The sequence below is a fragment of the Arachis duranensis genome, chromosome 3 (assembly GCF_000817695.3).
Source record: "Arachis duranensis cultivar V14167 chromosome 3, aradu.V14167.gnm2.J7QH, whole genome shotgun sequence".
Lineage (NCBI taxonomy): Eukaryota > Viridiplantae > Streptophyta > Magnoliopsida > Fabales > Fabaceae > Arachis > Arachis duranensis.
Window position 1 is genome coordinate 128,878,228 of NC_029774.3, and position 19,421 is coordinate 128,897,648.

A 19,421-nucleotide genomic window follows, 5' to 3' on the forward strand; every position below is an offset into this window, starting at 1 on the left:
TTTGTTAGACTTGGTTACAAAAACACTTGTATGACCGAAGAAATTAAGTGAACCAACAATTATGTCAAAACTTGGGCAAAGATTCAAAAGAAAAATTTTCTTTTTAGGGGGCGGAATGTGTTCGGTTCATACTTGCTAGCAAGATGCGTATAAAACATTTTATCTGCACAGGCAGTGGAAATCACATTACACAGGATACCATATATACAAATGGAGATTCCACTTTTTAGCAAATGGAAAGGTTACACTATGAAAGAGCAGAAGAGATGGATGCCTTATCACCATGAGAAGAATTCTTATGTTTACCGTATCTGTTCTTCAATGTCTTAACTTTACTCTCTCCAATTTTTTGTTTTCTAACCGATCCTTCATTGGCACTACACATCTTAAACCCAAGCAACATTGGCATATTTCCCCAAGAGCTAGTGCTAGAAGTAGAATTCTTTACACCACTCAATTTCTCAATCTCCTTCCTCATGTTTGAACATTCCTTCTCAAGCTCACACACCCTCATCCTCATGCTGTCCATTCCCACTTTTAGAATCTGATTTTCCCTTGCAGCTGTTGCCCCACTTCTTAGTAAGTATCTGGACCCTTCAAGATTATCTGAAACCATGAAGCAACCAGCGATTGAAGTCCTAAGTTGGAGTTGCTCAAAGAACAGGACTTGAACTATAACTCTCAAGGGTAGCCTCTCATTCTGTGCAGCATGTGTGCATGCTTCTAACGACAGCTTCTGACAATCCATCACCCTGCATAATTGCTCTCTCTCAGATTCTGTCAACCATGGGTGATTCTGCATTTTTTTAATGGTATCAACATTAAGTCAGTCCAGTATACAGGTGTTTTACCAGTTGGATTCAAAACAGCACCATTTTGCATGTTCCAGGAAGATTCATAGCTGCTCATACTCATATATAATGATTAAAAATTATATAAAGTATGAGAACGAGCGGCTATAAGTGTTCCTATAGACAAGTTAAATACTCTTTAGGAGTATGCAAATTTAAGTTATTATTCATGGTATATATACAATTAAGTTATTACCTTCAAATACATGTCTATAGCGCGGTATAGACCATCATCCAAAGGCCTGGCAAACTCTGGAACTGCTGCAGCAAGGGCTTGGAACTTGGGAAGTTTCAGGTTGACGTCCGGGGCAATCTCTACGAGGTAACCATCAATCAGCTTGGCTACCATGGTGATTGGTGTTTGTGATGGTGAGCCAATCAAATGGCTGCTGTCAGTCGAACACAGAGAAGCACCACCTGCCACCTGATCCATGTCAAGGAAGTGTTCAAGTACTCTTTGCACACAGTCAACATTGTAAAGTGTCTCATCTGAACATGTGAAATTGGGCATCAAGAGATCTTCTGCATTAGCCTCATCAAGCTGCATCCCGATCCTCTTCTCCAAACTTGATATGCAAGAGGGGCTAAGCTGGAGTATCATGGCAAGGCGAAGTAGACCAAGCAAGAATTTGGTTGGAACAAGACCTCTTTGCAATGGAAGTAACTTATCAACATCTTCCAGCAAAATCTTCTGCTCTTCTTCAGATAATGGTGTCAAATGGTTACTAGACTCATCAGATACCTTGTGACGATTGAAACCTGGCAGAAACTTTTCTGCATAGACAACAAGAGAACCAGCAATGATCTTGTGGCTAATGCCGTGAGATTCCATTACTGCTATAAGCCTCATATAAAGAGGTAAACTCAGAGTTGTTAAATCTCCATACCACCAATCTGAACTTGAGATGTTTGGTTTTGCACCAATACTTATTCCATTCCACAAAACACTACCGCCAGGGCTCTGCATTGACCACAAACCCTGCTCCACTATTGGCCACCCAAAGAGGTTTGGACCAGAAGATGCTTTTTCTGAGAGTGACTCAATGCAACTTTTCACAATGTGAAGCTCTTCAGCATATGGTAAAACGTCACCATCACAGGTTTGAAGTGCCTTAAGTGTATCTTTCCAACTTCTGAGGACTACTTGGTTAAGAAAGGTTTCCGTTTGTGAAATAAGATTGGCATCACCATATTCCTCAGTCATTTGAAGATGCTCAGCAGCACACCGGAGGTGTACAATGTTTGAGGCAGTAAGCTCGAATTTCACATTGTAGCAGAATTTTGCTACCAGTTCAAATGTTTTGGATCCACCTGGAATGTCAGGAAGTTCTATGACACATTCTTCCCTTTCTTTCGGAGCTTCAGCTATCAGTCTTGCCAAAACACCACTTCTAGAGAGTAAAGGGAACTGCATTGATGATAATTGAAGGAAAACTGAGTTAGGACTTGGTATATTATATATAGAACAAGATTCCAGTTGTAGCAGCATCAAGTATTTACTATTTTGTACTTATTGTAAACAGACACGGACTTCAAATTTAGTTGCATAAAATCTGTTTTTGTTTGTCACGTAAGCTTTAGCGAGTCTTCAAGAAAAACCAGACTTTAGAAAAAATTAATTATACATTCAAGAAACTAGAACAATACACTATCCCCATGAATATCATCAACAAAGTTATAACTAAATTAATAAAATAAATATGAGATACCTTGTGAAGATGGAAGGATATGTCACCAACTTCAACAACTATATCACTTGGTAGCCCCGTTCTGCAGAACCTGTGTTTATAACATATCAACGAGAGGTTAGACATTATACAAGCGCCTTATTATCAATGAAGTGAAAACAATATCAACTTTAGAATTTTATGATGCATAAGGAAAGAGATTAAATACCAGGCCTGGCCTTGACGTTGGAATACATCAGCTCTGGAACCCAACTTCATGCAAGCCATTGAGTATTCGCTCAAAGGCTCAAAGCTACAAAAGAAGAACTCAATAACCAGTGTCCAAAATAGATCACACCTTATAATTAAGCAGCGCCAAATAAAGGCCTATTGTTCAATTATATGACAAGCATCGAAGCAAGATATCTGACACCAGAAGGTCTGTGAAACTTTGTCTCCCACAACCTCAAAAGTAGAGTAGCAAAACATTCATGTCAGTTCTCTGCAACCCAACAGAGTCAAAACCACCAGCGGATAGATGAAAATCCTACAATGGTGCTCTTACCAGCTTGTCAAAAATACAAATACTAAATCCCCAAAACCACCTTATCAAACAGCTACCTACTGCACATAAAGAATAAGTCTTCTGCAAAGGAAATAAATTAGTACCAAATATCTCTGTTACGAGAAAGAAATCATGATTGTTTATGTAAAAAGAAAAAGCATAAACAGAATTAAGTAATAACCCAGGGACTCAGGGAGCCATGATTACTTATACCCGTTTAAGAAAGATGCATTTAAGTAATTGTCTCTGGCAAAACTGCACTTTCTTTGGATGTGCTATAGGGTAATTTTTTATTTGATTAACGAAGCATCTGTGGGGTCCTTTGGCTTCAAAGACACTCATTGCATTCCTCGAACTTAGAATCTGTAAATCAAGCACTAACTCAAATAGACTTAAAAAAATTATATACAAGAACCGTTTTGTATTTATTAAGGAGAATTTCAGTTTAATGCTGGTGTCAGGTTCTTTGTAACAGCCTAGCTAGTGGGTTAGCTTTACCAACCAGGCCATATGGGGGCAAAGATAATAAAATTAGGATGATCCTTGAAATTATTATAATAGCAATTCTGTCTTGGGATTAGGAAAAAGCACAGGATTAGGTCATTTAATGGAGGGGACCAGTACTGACATCCGTGGATAATAATTTATGTATATTTGGGGTTAAATGAATGAAATCGTTCCAAAGATAAAAAGATAATTGGCTCATTAGTGGAAAAGAATGTGTGTGATCGATGCACTCACATAATGCACCAGCTTTCGCCTAACTCTAAATCCAAATCCAAATCCAAAGTTGATATATAAATTTAAAGGACATGTAGCATTTATTACATTTAAATCATAAATTCACAAACATCAGTACATGAAAGTGGAAGAACATTGCCAATTGTCACAAAAAATGAAAAACAATAATTAGCTAATTCACCTGCTTCGACATCTCAAGAGTTATTAAGTCTGTTATATTATATCAGTACCTGCCTGAAAGAAAGCATGATGGAGAAGAAGTTAGACAAATTAACTTGTAATGCATTATCGATTTTCCAAAACCATGTAACGGGAAGTAGTGAAGATATTAAGTAAGAAAAACCGATGGCTTCCCCCAGCTCCAGAGGTCTTGGAGCAAATGCCGGGGAAGGAAGCCAAGCGCGTTCTGTGACGACCATGCAGGAACGTCGGAACCGTACAAAGGGACACGTTAGGGTTTTGGAATGCGAAGGCGGCGTTCGGAGGCTTCTTCGGCGGCGGCTGTAGGCGGCGGTTTCCTCCGCCGCCACGGTGGTAACGGCATCGCGACCGTGCATTAGCCGGGAAAAAAAAAAGGAAAAGCGAAGAATGTAATGGTAGTGAAAGCCCAATTAGTCCATTCTAAGCCCAATAGTGTGCAATTTAACCAAATACTTATGTTTGCGTTGAATTGGAGCCCAATAAAACTGCACTTAGGCCCAATGTTTTGTTTTATTGAAATTCTGTCCAAAATTCAAATAGTGGAAACTCACGTGAAGTCGACTTCACGTGAAGTTGATACCTGAGACGTGAAGTTGACTTCACCTGAGTTTTCACCAATCCAAATGAAATAGTATTTGCATAATAATTATTTGAGTTGAATTATAATATATTCACAACATAAAATATTTTATATAATTATTTAATAAAATTTGTTATTTTAAATGATTATTCATGTATTTAATATAAAATATAATATTATACGATTCAATGTATGTATAAAATTTATACTTACAGTCTATTAAATTAAATATAATTAATTTTTTAAAAAAAATCCATATTAATTCATAATAATTTATATTTAGTTTGTCATAGTAAAAATTCAAAATTGATCTACCAAAATCTTTGATTAAAGGGTAAATACAGAATGGAAATTTATAAAATCCAAACATAATTAATATAAAGGTACTACACATGGTGAAGTTGTTTCCCCTTTATTGAGAGGGAAAAGCTATGGTTTAAGCCAGAGGGCAGTAGAAGATGACTACCTAAATCTTTATGCGACATATACAGAGAACTTAGCTTACAAATTCATAAACACATTGAGAATCATTCAACTAGGAAGTGGATGGTGTATGAGACACTTTTCCATCCACTCCCTCTTCAACCTTGTTCCAATGTGCCTCAGCCTCCTTGGTTCCCTTTTGGGTTTCAAACTGTTTTGCAGTGTCATAAGAAGCATGCAACCCCACAAAAACATAGTATACCAAGAGAAACCCTGTCCAAGCCAAAAACCTTATAAACGATTGCTTATCAATAGAGCCAAGAAGGAATATGTTAATGGCAATGGACAGAGAAGGTAGCCATGGAACCAAAGGCACTCCCCAGAGTTTTGGCTGCTTTGCCTGTGGAACACCAAGCCAAAGTCCTCCGGTCCCTATAAGCCACAATGGTCCAGCTATGACATACCCGATCCAACCATCACTGCTGGCCCAGTAAGCTGCAATTCCACATGAAGAACCAAGAATGATAACAAGACACACGATGAGCTTGATCTGGTTCTGTTTTGTGGTAACCCCACTTGAATAGTATCTCCTCACAAGAATCCCTAGTGCCACAAGCATGAATATAAAGAGGGTAGAAATTGATAGAAGGTTGGCGAGGATTCCAAGGTTCGTGAAGAAAGCAATAATAGCTGTAGCTGCAAGCATTGTTACTGTGGCATTCACTGGTGTCCCTGTTTTCTCATGAACATGAGCAAACCAAGGAGGCATCATGTGGGTACGTGCAATGTGAGTAAGATAACGAGCTTGACCAACTGCACTTACCAATAACACTGTCGTCATTCCCTTCAATGCACCCAATGCAACAATGTACTTAGCCCAATCCCATCCAACAACAGAAAAAGCAACCGAAAACGGTGCATCTGGGTCAATTGTCTTGTAAGGTTGCATAAGGCATAGTGTGACTGCTAATAAGCAATAAAGTGTTGTGGTAAGCACCATTGAGCCTACAAGGCCAATGGGAATGTCCTTGGCAGGGTCCTTAGTTTCTTCAGCCATGGTTGACACTGCATCAAATCCTACATATGCAAAGAAAAGAACTGCGGAAGCTTTGAACACACCACGGACACCATAAGGAACAAAGTCAGTGTAGTTTTCAGTTTTGGCATTGATGAGGCCGGCGATTATGATGAAAACAATGACGACCATGTGGAAGAGTGAGGCGATGTAGTTGAAGATGGAAGAGCCTTTGGTGCTGTACACTGCAAGGATGGTGATGATTATCAGGATTCCAACGGCTATAGGGTCAAGATGGCCATAATCAGGGTTCATTTTGTGGACTATTATACGGAAGTCATCAGGTTTTTTGTTACACAGGGTGGCAAAATATGATGTCCATGACCGCGCTACGGCGGCGCCACCTATTACATACTCAAGGAGGATGTTTCCGGCTGCTATAAAGGCCACAAAGTCTCCTAGCTCTACTCTTAAGTAGGCAAATGATCCACCTAAAAAAGAAAGAAAAAAACTTGTTACATTACTCATTCTTGCTATTTAGATTGCACGTGCAATGTAAATAAAAATATATAAAAAAGTAGAAATTAAATTAGGCTAAGTGTACACTAAAATTAGTCACCAAAATCAGTCACCAATATAAAATATAAGTTGAAATAAAATACATATTAAAAATAAATTAAATTACACTTGTATTTATACACAAATAATAATAATAATAATATATAATATTTTTCGAATGTAAAACACAAAACAGATACTACTTATTATATTGTATCCACTTTATGCTTACATCAGAGTTGAATTTCTGATGCATAAAAAAAATTCAAATTTCTAATAAAATATATATGTTCTCACTTATCCTTGAGATATTTTTATATTACATTTCACATGTATTACGATTAGTAAACGCATCACTCGAAATAGTTTATGAAAAGTATTCATTTCAGCCAAGAATTATTGTACGCTTTATTTTGTTTTATGTTATGTAGTCAACACCAAGAGGGTATGCTAATATATGTAGGAACAATCAACGCTAGCAAATGAAGAGGCCACAAGGATACGCAACGTAAAGTTGACTATTGAAGTCTTGATTATCTGTCACAGTTGCATTTTCATTATGTTATTATTTTCTTTGGGTAAAATAAGTAACTTCATACGCAAGTTGACTCTTTATTGTGTGGAGTTTGTTCTGAGATTTTTGGTATGATGAGAAAATTTTAAATTAAACATGAATGTGAGACGCCTCATATAGACCTCATATGAAGTAGGGTTCGTTAAAAAGGGTGTACGGACTTCTTTTAAAATCATTTCGTTGGTTTTGGTTGACCTCATCTCGATCGTTTTTATTGTCCAAACCTCATCTGATCTTTCTGTTTAGAGTTCGGACTTCTTTTAATCTACCGTTGGAGCCGATTGGCCGAAACACTTGACTCTATATTCAAAGAAGAGTCGTAAACACTAAAAGAAAATGTGCAAATAACGTAACTTTGAATTTTGGTGAAAAAAGAAAAATAATGGAGGAATGTTAGAAAGCCATTAGAATTATTGTTTGGAAAAGTTTAGGGATCAGCAATTTTATTAAATTTTGATCAGTATATGACCAACAAAATAAAAATGAGTAATTCTATATAATTAGATAAAATCTCACACTATTAAAAATATTATTGATGGTTATTTGATAACTACAAATTATAAAAATTGTTAACCTCTTAACACTTCTCTTATTATTTTTTATTATTAATTAGTCATTAATGTTTAAAAGTATGTTATTAAATTATTAAATTAAAAAAATTAAACTAAAAAAATTAAATTAATAATTAAATAATAGTCAAAAATAATAAATCTTAACCTAGTTTTACCATTTTTTCAAAATAAAATAGTCAAAAAGGTGGTGTTGACTTTACACAAGTTGTGTGGAACGGCACTGTGGGCTGAAATTCTACTCAGCCATTCTACACCTATCAAATATTTTGTAGACTAATAATTTGATCAAAATATGATTTTTTTTAATATTTTCGCATATTTTAGTTCATTTGCCAAATAAAACAACAAAATGAATTTGTAAACTTGATATATAAAGGAGCCAAAATAGATATAATTTTAGATTTAAAAATTAAATAAGTGAAATTCCTTTATGAAAACTTAATATTTCTTAACTATAAGAATAACATTTCAACTTGTAAGAATATAATAATCTTTTTCAGTGTATCGTAGTCAAGCTCAGGTAACATACAAATAAAGAATTTAATTTGGATAAGGAGATTCAGGTTGTATACGACCGATCACTCTCAAAAATCAACATAACTGTTTCCTATGGACGAATAATATAGAAAAACCTATCGTAGTCAGCCTATCATGATTAAATAGTAAAAATTATTTAAACAAAATATAAATATATAGTTATATATATTATAATAATTCAAAATATATTTCAATCAGATCAAATTAGTACATCATTAAAATTTTAATGTATCTAAATTCATTAAATTTTTCAAATACTAATTATTACAAAATACAGCTGCAGTACTAGCCAGCCAAGCTAGCTTAATTAAGTCAATCACAGCACGAAATACGAGTCAACGCGGAACGCATGATCCACTAGGAGTTTTTGCGAAATCACTCTTACTTCGGCAATTTATTATGTTAATTATCTGCGTTAATCTTGCTAAAACACATTCAGACGTATATGTTATTATTATCATAATATATCCTATATAACTCTTTGATGAGTTACAATAATTCTTTGATATCTAGTATAGTCAAATTCTATATATGTCGATAGGTAACATTGATAGGAATAATTAGAACGTAAAAAGATTATTATACAAGTGAAAATTGCCTTCGCATCGCAATTAGGGAAAAGTCACATTATTATGGCAATAAAATCTTAGCTGTTTATCATTTTTCTTTTTCTTTTTTTTTTTAAATAGCGTATGTATAATTATTTATTTATTTAGATTTTACAGCATTTTTCAATTATTATAGATCATATATATGGTTTTATGAGTTGCTAGATATTTTTGTTAAGGTAATCAATATCATTAATATTGGACTATTGCCTATTGGTATTAATGGATTTCCATAATTATATTTAAATGATAACTATTGAAATGACATTCAAAAAAATAAACCTAAAAAAATAAGTCTCTAATTTAAAAAAAGTTATAAAAATTATCTAATATTATTCCTAATTTTTGTGTTTATATTCTAAATAATTATCTAAATGTTTAGATAAAACTTGGATCGTGGTACAAATTTAAATAGTTTGTCCAGTTATGAAAAGAAACTATATATATTTTTATTTTTATCAAATTTTAAATATTATATTTTCTGAATTAATTTTATCAAAATATAGCAAAATTGAAGTCAAACGAAAATAAAGTAGAAAGTATATCGGTTTTTTCACGTGAAGGGTACCTGCGACGGGTATTTCGACGGCGAACTCGGTGTAACAGAAAACAGAGAGCAAGGCAGAGATGCCGGAGACGACGTAAGACAGCACAACGGCGGGTCCAGCGTCGTCACGGGCTTCAAGACCAGTGAGAACGAAAATTCCGGAGCCGATGACGGCGCCGATCCCGAACCAGATTAGGTCCCACCAATTGAGCGTCTTCTTCATCTCGTGGCTGCTCCGAGCCTTCACTTCCACAAGCTCCGTATTGTCATTGGATCGGGACAGGACCCGATCCTTCAACCTCCACGGCGTCTCCTTGAACGCCTTGCTGTAGCTCCCGAAGCTTCTAAACGACTCCTCCGGGAAGAAGTCTTCCCTCCGTGGCGCGCATCCTCTCCGGCGTGCTCCTTCGTCGATTCCCATCCTACTCATCACCGAAGAAGAAGAATTGGAGTTAATAAACGACGCAGTGTAGCGCTGCGTTTTTAGATCTAAATAAATATCATCATTATTGTTTGTTGTAAAAAATGAAGAATATAATAATAGAAGGCAAGAAGTGTTTACCGTAAAAGAATAGAGAAAACAAGAAGTGCTGGTGTCTCTATGCACTGAAAACTAGTCAAGAATACGGTGTGGATGGATATGGATATATATATAAGGTAACATAAGATATGTATCTATGTACAGCTAGAATAGTTATAGGCTAGTGTGAATTCAAATTTGGAAATTGGAATAGTGTGTATGAACTGTATACCAATGCTAATTAATTGTTGAGATACAATGCACGCAAGCTGAATCGTCTTATATTATTTATTAAGAATATTAGTATGTAATGTGTTCTCATTAGTCGAGCTTGCAGTTACCTTATTCTCTATGTTTGAGGGCCAAATACTAACTACCCTTTTGTTTCTCATCAACTGTACTATAATTTCTAGTTGTGGGCTGGCCTTGTTTATTTTGACTACTTTTCAGACCTTTTACACAAGTCAAAGCTGTGTTTGTTTTTCATTTCAATCCCTAAATTCATATTTAAATTTAATTTAATTAAACTGTTTCTTTCTTTGTAAGTTTGTTTATGGTTTTGTATAAACTGAGAATATAATTAGAATTTTTCGTTTTTTATTATTAGTTATTAGTTATTAATATTTAAAAATATAAAATAAAATATGTTGTTGAATTATTAGATTAAAAAATTTAAATTAATAAATAATAATTAAGTAATGGTAATTTTGATATTTTTTAGTATTTTTTTAAATTGAAAATAATTTTTATGAAATTAAGCTCTTAAACTAGTATTCTGCGAATAAAGTATATATTATTTGATATTTTGCATTTTTTATAATTTTCTTTTGGCTGTTTTAGTTCAGTTATTAGAATGGATTTGAAGATCCGATAAAATATATATATGGAATAACGAAATTGATTATTGTAATTAGAAAAGAATATTATAGTGAGGGAAGAGTCAAGAGCTGGCAAGGAGAAGCAATTGGCATTAATTTGAAAAAAGAGAGAGTGGGCTGGGCAACAATTTGCATAAAATACTTTCTTATAATAAAAGTCAAAGGTCATGTGGTATTAATTATTAAATGGATCGATAGGTAAGGCAAATAATGAAGACCACATAATTAGATTGGAATCCGGAATCTGGAAGTTCAGATTCTGGCCACGTAGACTCGAGTGAAAAAAAAAAAATTCACAGCATATTCTTGTCCAAAAATGTTTTAAGAACAAAATTATAGTCATAATTTTTTATTTTTCTTCATATATTTGTTTTTTATTTTATATTTATAAATTATTATTAAAATAAATAGTAATTTTAAATATAATAAATATGTAAAAATATTATATATATAAAATTATAAATATCAAATTAAATAAAATAATTGTATATTATTATTATTATTATTATTTTAACATTACTCGTTTATATTCTCACGAATTTATCAAAAAGGACAAAAAAATAGTTTCATATTATTACGTCATCATTTCTTGCACCTCCTAATAATTTTCACCGACTCTTCTACATACTTTCAACAAATGTTGTTCATATGTCATATACTTCTGAATATTGCATTGTGAGAATTAAAACTCTTTGAGCAGCAATTTTTTTATTTAATTAATATAAATATTAAATTATATAAATGTGTATATAAATTATATATTACTGACTAAATATCAATAAAAGTTAATAATATTTACTGATTAGTTAACATTATTCTTATATTATTGAACCATATATAAATCTGTTATGTTTGACTTTGAGTTTTTTGTTTTTTTTTTTTATAATTCGTTTGATTTTGAGTTAATCATACACTTTTGGAATTGGGCTTGTCCAACTCCTACACAATTATAAAAAATTAATTTTTTATTAGTTAATACTAGTTATATTTTATGATAAAATTATTTTTAAAACTTTTTTACATAGTTTATAGTTTTGAATTTAAAATATAGAATTTCTGGTCAAAATTTAACATTTATAATTAAAAATAAACAATAATTTTATAAAATTAGTTAATATTGACTAAAAAATTAATTCTTTAATTGAACTCAGAATATTAAATGACTAACATAACTTTTCATATTTAGTTTATATTTAAACTAACATTAATTATTTGTTTTACTACAATTATTAAGCTCTTAACATTTTTTAATAAATAATTAAAATAAAAATCTAAACCTTTACACCAAATACTGAAGTTTCTTCAATGCAGTCTAGTATCTTATTATTTTGGTCCAGCAATCTAGTCAAATTTTAATTACTAAAAGATATTTAAAAAAAAATATTTTAGGTGTCTTTATTTAAGTGTCTCTCAATTAAGTATAGTAATTTGCCAAAAAAAAAAAAGTTCCATAAGGCTAAATAACAACTAATAAGAAACCTGAATCCAAAGATACATGAAACAAGCAGACAAAAAGAATATTGAGCATAAGGGAAAACGAATAATTTGCTAAAACTAAAACTAAGAAAAGAAAAGAGATATGCACAACTAAATAGATTCTTGTCTTGACGCAAAATGAAAGCTAAGAATATTTTGGCAAATTACGAAAAGAGTAGTGAAATTCTATTATACTAACAAAGATACAATCAGTAACCATTCCACTATTTAATTTCCCACGTTCCATTTTTGCACACACAGCTTCACCGACCATAACTCACATCCAAATGTATGAAAGCCATAGAATGGTACCAATTTTTTCCCACCAAATCAAGCTTTGCCTGTGTTTTCCCATAGAAGCTGCTGTCGAAGAATCTAAAGATCTGAATATATGTCACATGAAATTAAGATTATAAGTAAAATTAATTAATTAACAAAATGCTTATGTTGTGCATGCACAGTTCTAAATAGTTTTGTACTAATTTTTAACTAGGTTTTTAATGATGTATTAGTAAGTGGTAACTAATTATTATCATACTCATTTTCTTGAAATAATATATTAACTATATTTGTATCATGACTGCAATAATATGTACATCATTGATCATACATACCCAGAAGTACGAAAGACACATTTTCCATAACCTGCAATCAGAAGAAATTAAACACTGAAGTTTAGTACGAATCATGTGATCTTAAAAGCCAAGCATGAATACACCAACAATTTCGCATTGTTATATAAAAATTACTACTTATATATTTATATGACACTTGTTACATATTTTAATATGTATTTTATATAAATAATCAATTTTTTTATACACGTGTAACATGGTTCAACTAATAATGCAACGAATATACACTCTGTGCATCTATAGTTATGCTCCTTCCTTTTTTTTCTGAAAAAGAGATGTATTAATTCCATTCCGAAAAATGGATCCAACTCAGAAGATTTCTGATGTAAACGAATTCCAAATAATTGCTTTATTGAAAAGTGAAATTGCTTAAGCAACTGCCTTTTGCAGCAGCTTCAATTCGACCATCCACACCCTCATGAATGATCCTTCTCCAACAATAAAGAAGAGAAACTAATGTCCTAAAAGTTATAGAAATCAAACACATTGAAAACTCAGATGCAGTTAACTTGAGATGAAATTGATAGTTAAAAACTGTTACATATCAAGCTGTTAAATTACCAACTTCACATGAAATTAACTGCATTTGAATTTCTAGACGAAAATGCAGACTCACTGGGATTATGTTTGGTGATAGTAGCAGTTCCTCCAAAATTACAAGCAATATCAGAGTTGCCATTAGATTGGTAATAGCTGTTGAAGGCAAAGGATGCATGAGACAGCAGTGTGTCCGGTTCATAACACGCTCCGCCTTGTTGAATGGCGGCGCAATCCGCCATTCCAAGGCCACAAGCCCAGTCCAGAGCATTCTGCAAATCAACTTGAGAAACACCGCCTAATGCCACACACCATGTGGTGCCGTCGATGAATGTCGTGTTGCCTTCCGGCGGCGACATTGTTGCCACCGGCATTGCTGCATCTTCCTTCTCTTGCGTTGTTATTCCCCTTCCCATGGCTTTATCTAAGCAAGAAGAAATTCATCAAACGGTTCAAGTTAAAAAGAAATAAAGGAGATGAACAAAATTTCATGAGAATGAGACCTACCGAGATAACATTCCATAAAAAGCAGGCATAAGAGAAGCCACGCATTCTTTTTCATTGTTGTTCTAGTACAGTAATACCTTCAACTAATAATTCTAGAGAGAAGGAAAGCAAGAATGAATGCGATGAGTAGTATTAGTAAACTATTAGCGGAATGGCTAGTTAATTAAAGAGAAAATTTTGTTTATTTTAGAATTTTAATTCAAGTATAGAATGGAGAACAGAACAGTGATGATATATAGAGTAGTACTATCTCTGCTACACTGCACAAGCAGTATTTATTTCAGCCTTTTCAGCTTTTAAGGTGAATCGAAACACTACACTATATACTTATACAAGATTGTAAGTTTATGCCCAAAAAATCAGAAAGAGGGGAAGCAACATAACACAATCCTTCTAGTTAAAGTCCAAAAAAATCCTTGTAGTTGCCCATGCCATTGACATGTTACTTTATCTTTATTTGCAGAAATATTTCGGACTCTGATGATTGTAAAGGGGGAACTATAGCCCGTAGCTTGTCTTTTATTGTAATTCTCTGGGCCTAGGCCCTGTATGCTTACCGAAAAAAATCCATTGACTGAATCCATTACCAATCAAACTGGGAGTTTATACGTGAAATCCTAACAAAAACTTTTTAAGTAATGATGCTATATATGCTATCTAAATAAAAATATTTTATTGGACAAAAAAATTAAAGAAGATACAATCATGACGATGAAAGTGTGAAATTGACTGATAATCCTTCCTTTAAATGCATAAACACGAAGGCCTTAATCCTTTAGACATTATTCTTTTGTTCAAGTATTATTTGCAAGCAAAGTCTTAGTCTAGGTAATTATCGAATTTGAGATTTTTTAGAGATTAATAGTAAATTCTCAAAAATTGGCGTGTAAATGGTACTGGGAGATTATTGTGATATTGTAATGCTAAAGTTAAAAATTTTTCAATTTATTATCTTAAAAAAAAGTATAAATAATTTATTTGGTTATTAAGGATTTAACTTAGTGTTTGTTTTTATAGAGTGAAATTGAAATTTGATATTATTTGACAACTAGAGACGAAATTAAAATTTTGTCTATTCAATACTTTTAGAAAGTGAAAATAAAAAAGACTAAAATTTTTTAGGACAAAAAATGAAACTTGAATAACAATTATTTTCAAAAATATTTTTATCTAACTTTTTAAATTTCTATTCTACCTATTCCACCATCCTCATCTCTCTAACCTCACCTCTATTCTACTTCTAATCTCTCACCTTATTATGGCACCTGTTACCATAAAAAAGAATACTAAGACATAACTCATTTCTATATACTTTACATTAAACACAATACAAAGATTTATTCCAATTTCTGTTTTTTAGTCTTAATATCTTTTTCAAACATTATCTAAGTGTTATCTTTTGATGTATATTTAATTTTTCAAAAATACCATATACACACTTCAATTACCATATATTTTAGTATAAATATATGTATTATACTATATGTTTTATATTTAAATATATAATGAGTGATTAATTTGATAATTAACTTTTGGTGTACGCTAAGCATGATTCTTATTTTTTGTCTTAAACAAATTCTTGTATCCTTTGGGATGCAATAGAATCCTAAAACATTTTCTCATATTGATTGCTTATAATCTCATCATCTCTAACTTTAGTCTAAAAGATGTTATTAAATGCTACTAACTAATCAAACATTGGAACAGATCTAGAATAGTAATAACACAGTACGTAGTACGTGAAACAAAAAGTCATAACAAATGAGTTTCCAACACCTATAAAAGTAAGGTAATCTCCTAGAGTCCTAGTAATAAACAAATACGTTGTATTAATAATAGGGAAGAAATAATTAAGGTCTATCTAGCTAACATCATCGCAAAATTCTATGCTATAAAGAAGACTAAAGCCATAAAAACCGGTTGACTAATTAAATTGAAAGCGTCTGTTGGGGAAAATCACAACGTAGTATCAACTTGCTAACCACATGATTAAAATTTGATTATTTATACTTAGTATTGTATATCGTAGAGTGAGACAAAGTTTGTAGTTAGATGAACAACTTCTGATAAAACCAAATTTTATATTATATTAAAGGAAATAAAGAAAACATAAAAACGATGTAGAACAATGTGGGAACATATGGCGTGGACGTTATATATTATTATGGTACCGAGGAGAACGAACTGAGATTCTAGACCATTTTTTCTATTTCTCATTAGTCTAGATGCAGTCATTCGTGGATTATTTTTATTCCAAATTTAATAAACTTTATCATATAAAACTAAAATAAAATAAAATAAAAAAATACTCAGTTCAATAACACCTAATATATAATTTCTAGAATTTAATTAGGTAGAGAGTCGACTTTTTTCAATTAACATCAATTAATATTTTTAAATTTTTTTTATTCTAAATTTTATATCATAAATTTTAAATTTTAAATTCTAGTTTTAAATCTTAAATTCTTAAAAAAATGAGGATTAAAAAATAACTTTATAATAAAAAGTTTGACTATTATTAACTAATTAAAAATTAGATTATTTTACATACTCTATTTGCTATTAGTAATTACTTATATGATTGTCTTTAATTTTACTAAAGCAACTATGATAGTGTAAGGATTAATTTTGATTTGAGTCAACTTAATTTTGATTAGGATTTAGTTAATATATAGTAACTTGATTTATATTAGACAATATTTAATTTATCTTAACTATGATGATATGGTTTTATTATTCAAATCTCATTACACTTAAATAATATGTATGGGGAAAAAGGCATGAAAGATGCTAGTTTTTCTTCTTTTAGAGTTTTAAAAAAGTGTGTGGAATTATTTTAAGTTGATGGTGGCATGCATGATGTAATGGTTTTGAACTAATTATAGTTTATTTTACAATAACTAAGGATGAGTTCCTGACTAATGTGACATATTTTGTCCGATTGTCGGCCTATCAAAATAGCGGGAATATTGCTGGGTGTTTTTCTTTTCTCTCTCAAACGCTGCTTCATTCGAATTTTCCTTTTGATTCTTGCACAATAATATATAATTATATTAATAAACTATTCAACTATTTGCTTAATTACAACCCAATCTTATATCCTAAGTTTGCCTTTCTTTTTTCTTATTTCTTCTTTTCTTTTTAAAGAAAAAAAAGTCTACTCTAATAATACTGTTAGAAAAATTAATTTTTAATGATTATTTATTTTGTTTTTAGTAACAATAAAAATAACTACTAATATATTTTCTTATAATAAGATATTAATCATCTTATGTTTATCGCTAATAAATTTTAGTGATAATTATACAATTTCTAATAAAAATCTATTTAATTGTTACAAAAAGTATTTAATTATCATTATAATATATAATAATAACGATAAATATATAATTAGTATAATTGTATAAAAATATAAGTTAAATAAGATATACAGTGATTATTATGTTATTATCACTACTAATTTATCATTAAAAATAATTTTTGTTATAGTGTAAAAATATTTTAATTTTTAATATAATTTTAATTATATATGAGAGTAATTAGATAGATTTATTTTAGTTTAATTTTGAACATGATACTTGTATTTTAAGTAAAAAGGATCAAATATATAGCTAGGATAGGCAATTGTTGGGTGCTTTTATAAAACAGTAACTAAGGAAAACAAGTGGAAAACAAACTACTAAATATAGATCCTATGGCTAGTGATGATACAGTAGTAAGTTTTAATCTTCTATGTTTAAGCTAAGTACGATTACTACTCATATATATGAAATTGATAATTAAAAATTATTAAATATATTAGTAACATATTAAATTTATTGAAGATATTAATAATAAGAGTGCTGATAAAAAAAAGTGACCAGTGTTAGTGAATCTGTTAATTAGTTATAACAGATTCTTAAATAGTTAATTTACTGATGTGAAACACACTTACTTATTTAATAAAGGTGAATATTATGATACCTTTGAGATTGTGTTTAACTTATCAAAAAAGGTAAATAGATAATATTTAATAAATTTTAAATATTTTACGTTTTTGTTTTAATTTTTTTTATTTTTAAAAATAAGTTAGATAATTTAAATACCATAATAAAAAACACTATAAAACTCACCTTTAATAAAATTACAATATATCAATCTCAGTTTTCATTCTTGCTTCTCTGCCAAAGTTCCTTCTCTCTATTTTTTAGTTTCTATCAAAATTGTTCGTAAGAAATTAATTGTATATGAGTTTTTATCTTCGAGTATTATTATTCACTTTTGATTTTTGAATTGTTTATTTAAATTTAACAGCACCCCCGAAAATATTAACAGAGATCTTTCTCAGTTCCTAATCAATATAATATGCTAATTAGGTGATTAATAAAAAGAGGTACAGACTCGAGCAAAGCCAACTTTATATAGCATATAGGAAAAATACAAATCAAACATTAGGGGTTAAGATTTTGAGATCTCCATATTATTATTGTAGAAAACACTCTAGCTTGTAGGTCCTGGTAATAATAATTAAAAAAAATTGACAATTACTGTAACAAGTAAAAGACAAAACCTGAGTTTTAAATTTGGGAGGCTAATTAATAATCATTATTATTTCTCAAACTCGTAAAACTCATGGTTAATTGAATGCTGATTAATTATCTTTCTTCCGCTAAAACAACACCAGATCTGTGTCCATGAGTAGATCATGTGTCTGCCCAAAAATAGAGTAAGGTTCAATAAGATATATTAAATTGCACATTTTATTGATAAAACTATACAAAACCTTGCCAAAAAAATCAAATTATCCCAATGAATAGTGAGGGCTTCCGTTTCTCCTTTTCTAGAAAACATACATGAATTCCAACCCCATCTAAAAATCATTCAATATATTTATACATGCCATGCATGCACACCACTACTATTAATTTTGTTCCACCATGTATATATTCACTCTGTTAATCTATCTACTTTGTTTTGGCTACAAATGTTATATAGATTAGAATATTTCCATTTAAATTTCTTTTTCACCATATATATACAAAAAATGACCAGATGAAAAAGAGGAAGAGATATAATCAAATAATTATTTTATGCAACTTTTTCGCTTTAGCCAACAAAATACAGTTCCTAGCTCACAAAGCGAAAAAAGTGAATCTGATGTAGGTGTTGCTTTAAGGGGAAAAAAAAGTAAATAACTAATAGAGAAATAATTTTATAGACTTTTTTGTATATATCTCATTTGTTCAGGCTTTTTATGAAATAAAAGATAAGATTTTTATCTTTTCTCATTTTTGTTAATTATTTTTAATATTAAAAATAAAAAATATATGTAAGAAAGATATATACAGAAATAGTGTATAATATATAAAATTAAATATCTCTAAATAATAATAGTGATAATGATGATAATCATAATTTGTGAAATATATGCATGATAAATTACTAATGGC

The 19,421-nt window shown here is 30.9% G+C and overlaps 3 protein-coding genes across 6 annotated transcripts; all 3 read right to left on the reverse strand.

Annotated features, from left to right (window-relative positions):
• Window positions 1-203: 203 nt before the first annotated feature.
• LOC107481848 (BTB/POZ domain-containing protein At1g30440-like) lies at window positions 204-3,610 on the reverse strand. Of its 2 annotated transcripts, XM_021139322.2 has the most exons (5): window positions 3,297-3,610; window positions 2,748-3,164; window positions 2,561-2,630; window positions 1,048-2,259; window positions 204-796 (listed from the first exon to the last, which is right to left on the reverse strand). In XM_021139322.2, exons 2-5 carry the CDS (start codon window positions 2,804-2,806, stop codon window positions 248-250), a joined length of 1,890 nt encoding a protein of 629 aa, XP_020994981.1. In that variant the 5' UTR covers window positions 2,807-3,164; window positions 3,297-3,610; the 3' UTR covers window positions 204-247. The 2 variants fall into 2 exon arrangements, with proteins under 2 accessions (XP_020994981.1, XP_052114573.1); XM_052258613.1 differs by having other exon boundaries at window positions 2,748-3,610.
• Window positions 3,611-4,911: 1,301 nt separating this feature from the next.
• Window positions 4,912-10,165, reverse strand: LOC107481846 (cationic amino acid transporter 1). Of its 2 annotated transcripts, XM_016102182.3 has the most exons (3): window positions 10,002-10,165; window positions 9,461-9,861; window positions 4,912-6,534 (listed from the first exon to the last, which is right to left on the reverse strand). In XM_016102182.3, the coding sequence occupies exons 2-3, from the start codon at window positions 9,858-9,860 to the stop codon at window positions 5,141-5,143; spliced, it is 1,794 nt and encodes a 597-aa protein (XP_015957668.1). In that variant the 5' UTR covers window position 9,861; window positions 10,002-10,165; the 3' UTR covers window positions 4,912-5,140. The 2 variants fall into 2 exon arrangements, with proteins under 2 accessions (XP_015957668.1, XP_015957667.1); XM_016102181.3 differs by lacking the exon at window positions 10,002-10,165 and having other exon boundaries at window positions 9,461-9,869.
• Window positions 10,166-12,398: 2,233 nt separating this feature from the next.
• On the reverse strand, window positions 12,399-14,275 carry LOC107481847 (major pollen allergen Ole e 10). 2 transcript variants are annotated; one of them, XM_052259451.1, is made up of 4 exons: window positions 13,993-14,275; window positions 13,565-13,909; window positions 12,928-12,958; window positions 12,399-12,673 (listed from the first exon to the last, which is right to left on the reverse strand). In XM_052259451.1, exons 1-4 carry the CDS (start codon window positions 14,045-14,047, stop codon window positions 12,577-12,579), a joined length of 528 nt encoding a protein of 175 aa, XP_052115411.1. In that variant the 5' UTR covers window positions 14,048-14,275; the 3' UTR covers window positions 12,399-12,576. The 2 variants fall into 2 exon arrangements, with proteins under 2 accessions (XP_052115411.1, XP_015957669.1); XM_016102183.3 differs by having other exon boundaries at window positions 12,399-12,696.
• Between the last annotated feature and the right edge of the window lie 5,146 nt (window positions 14,276-19,421).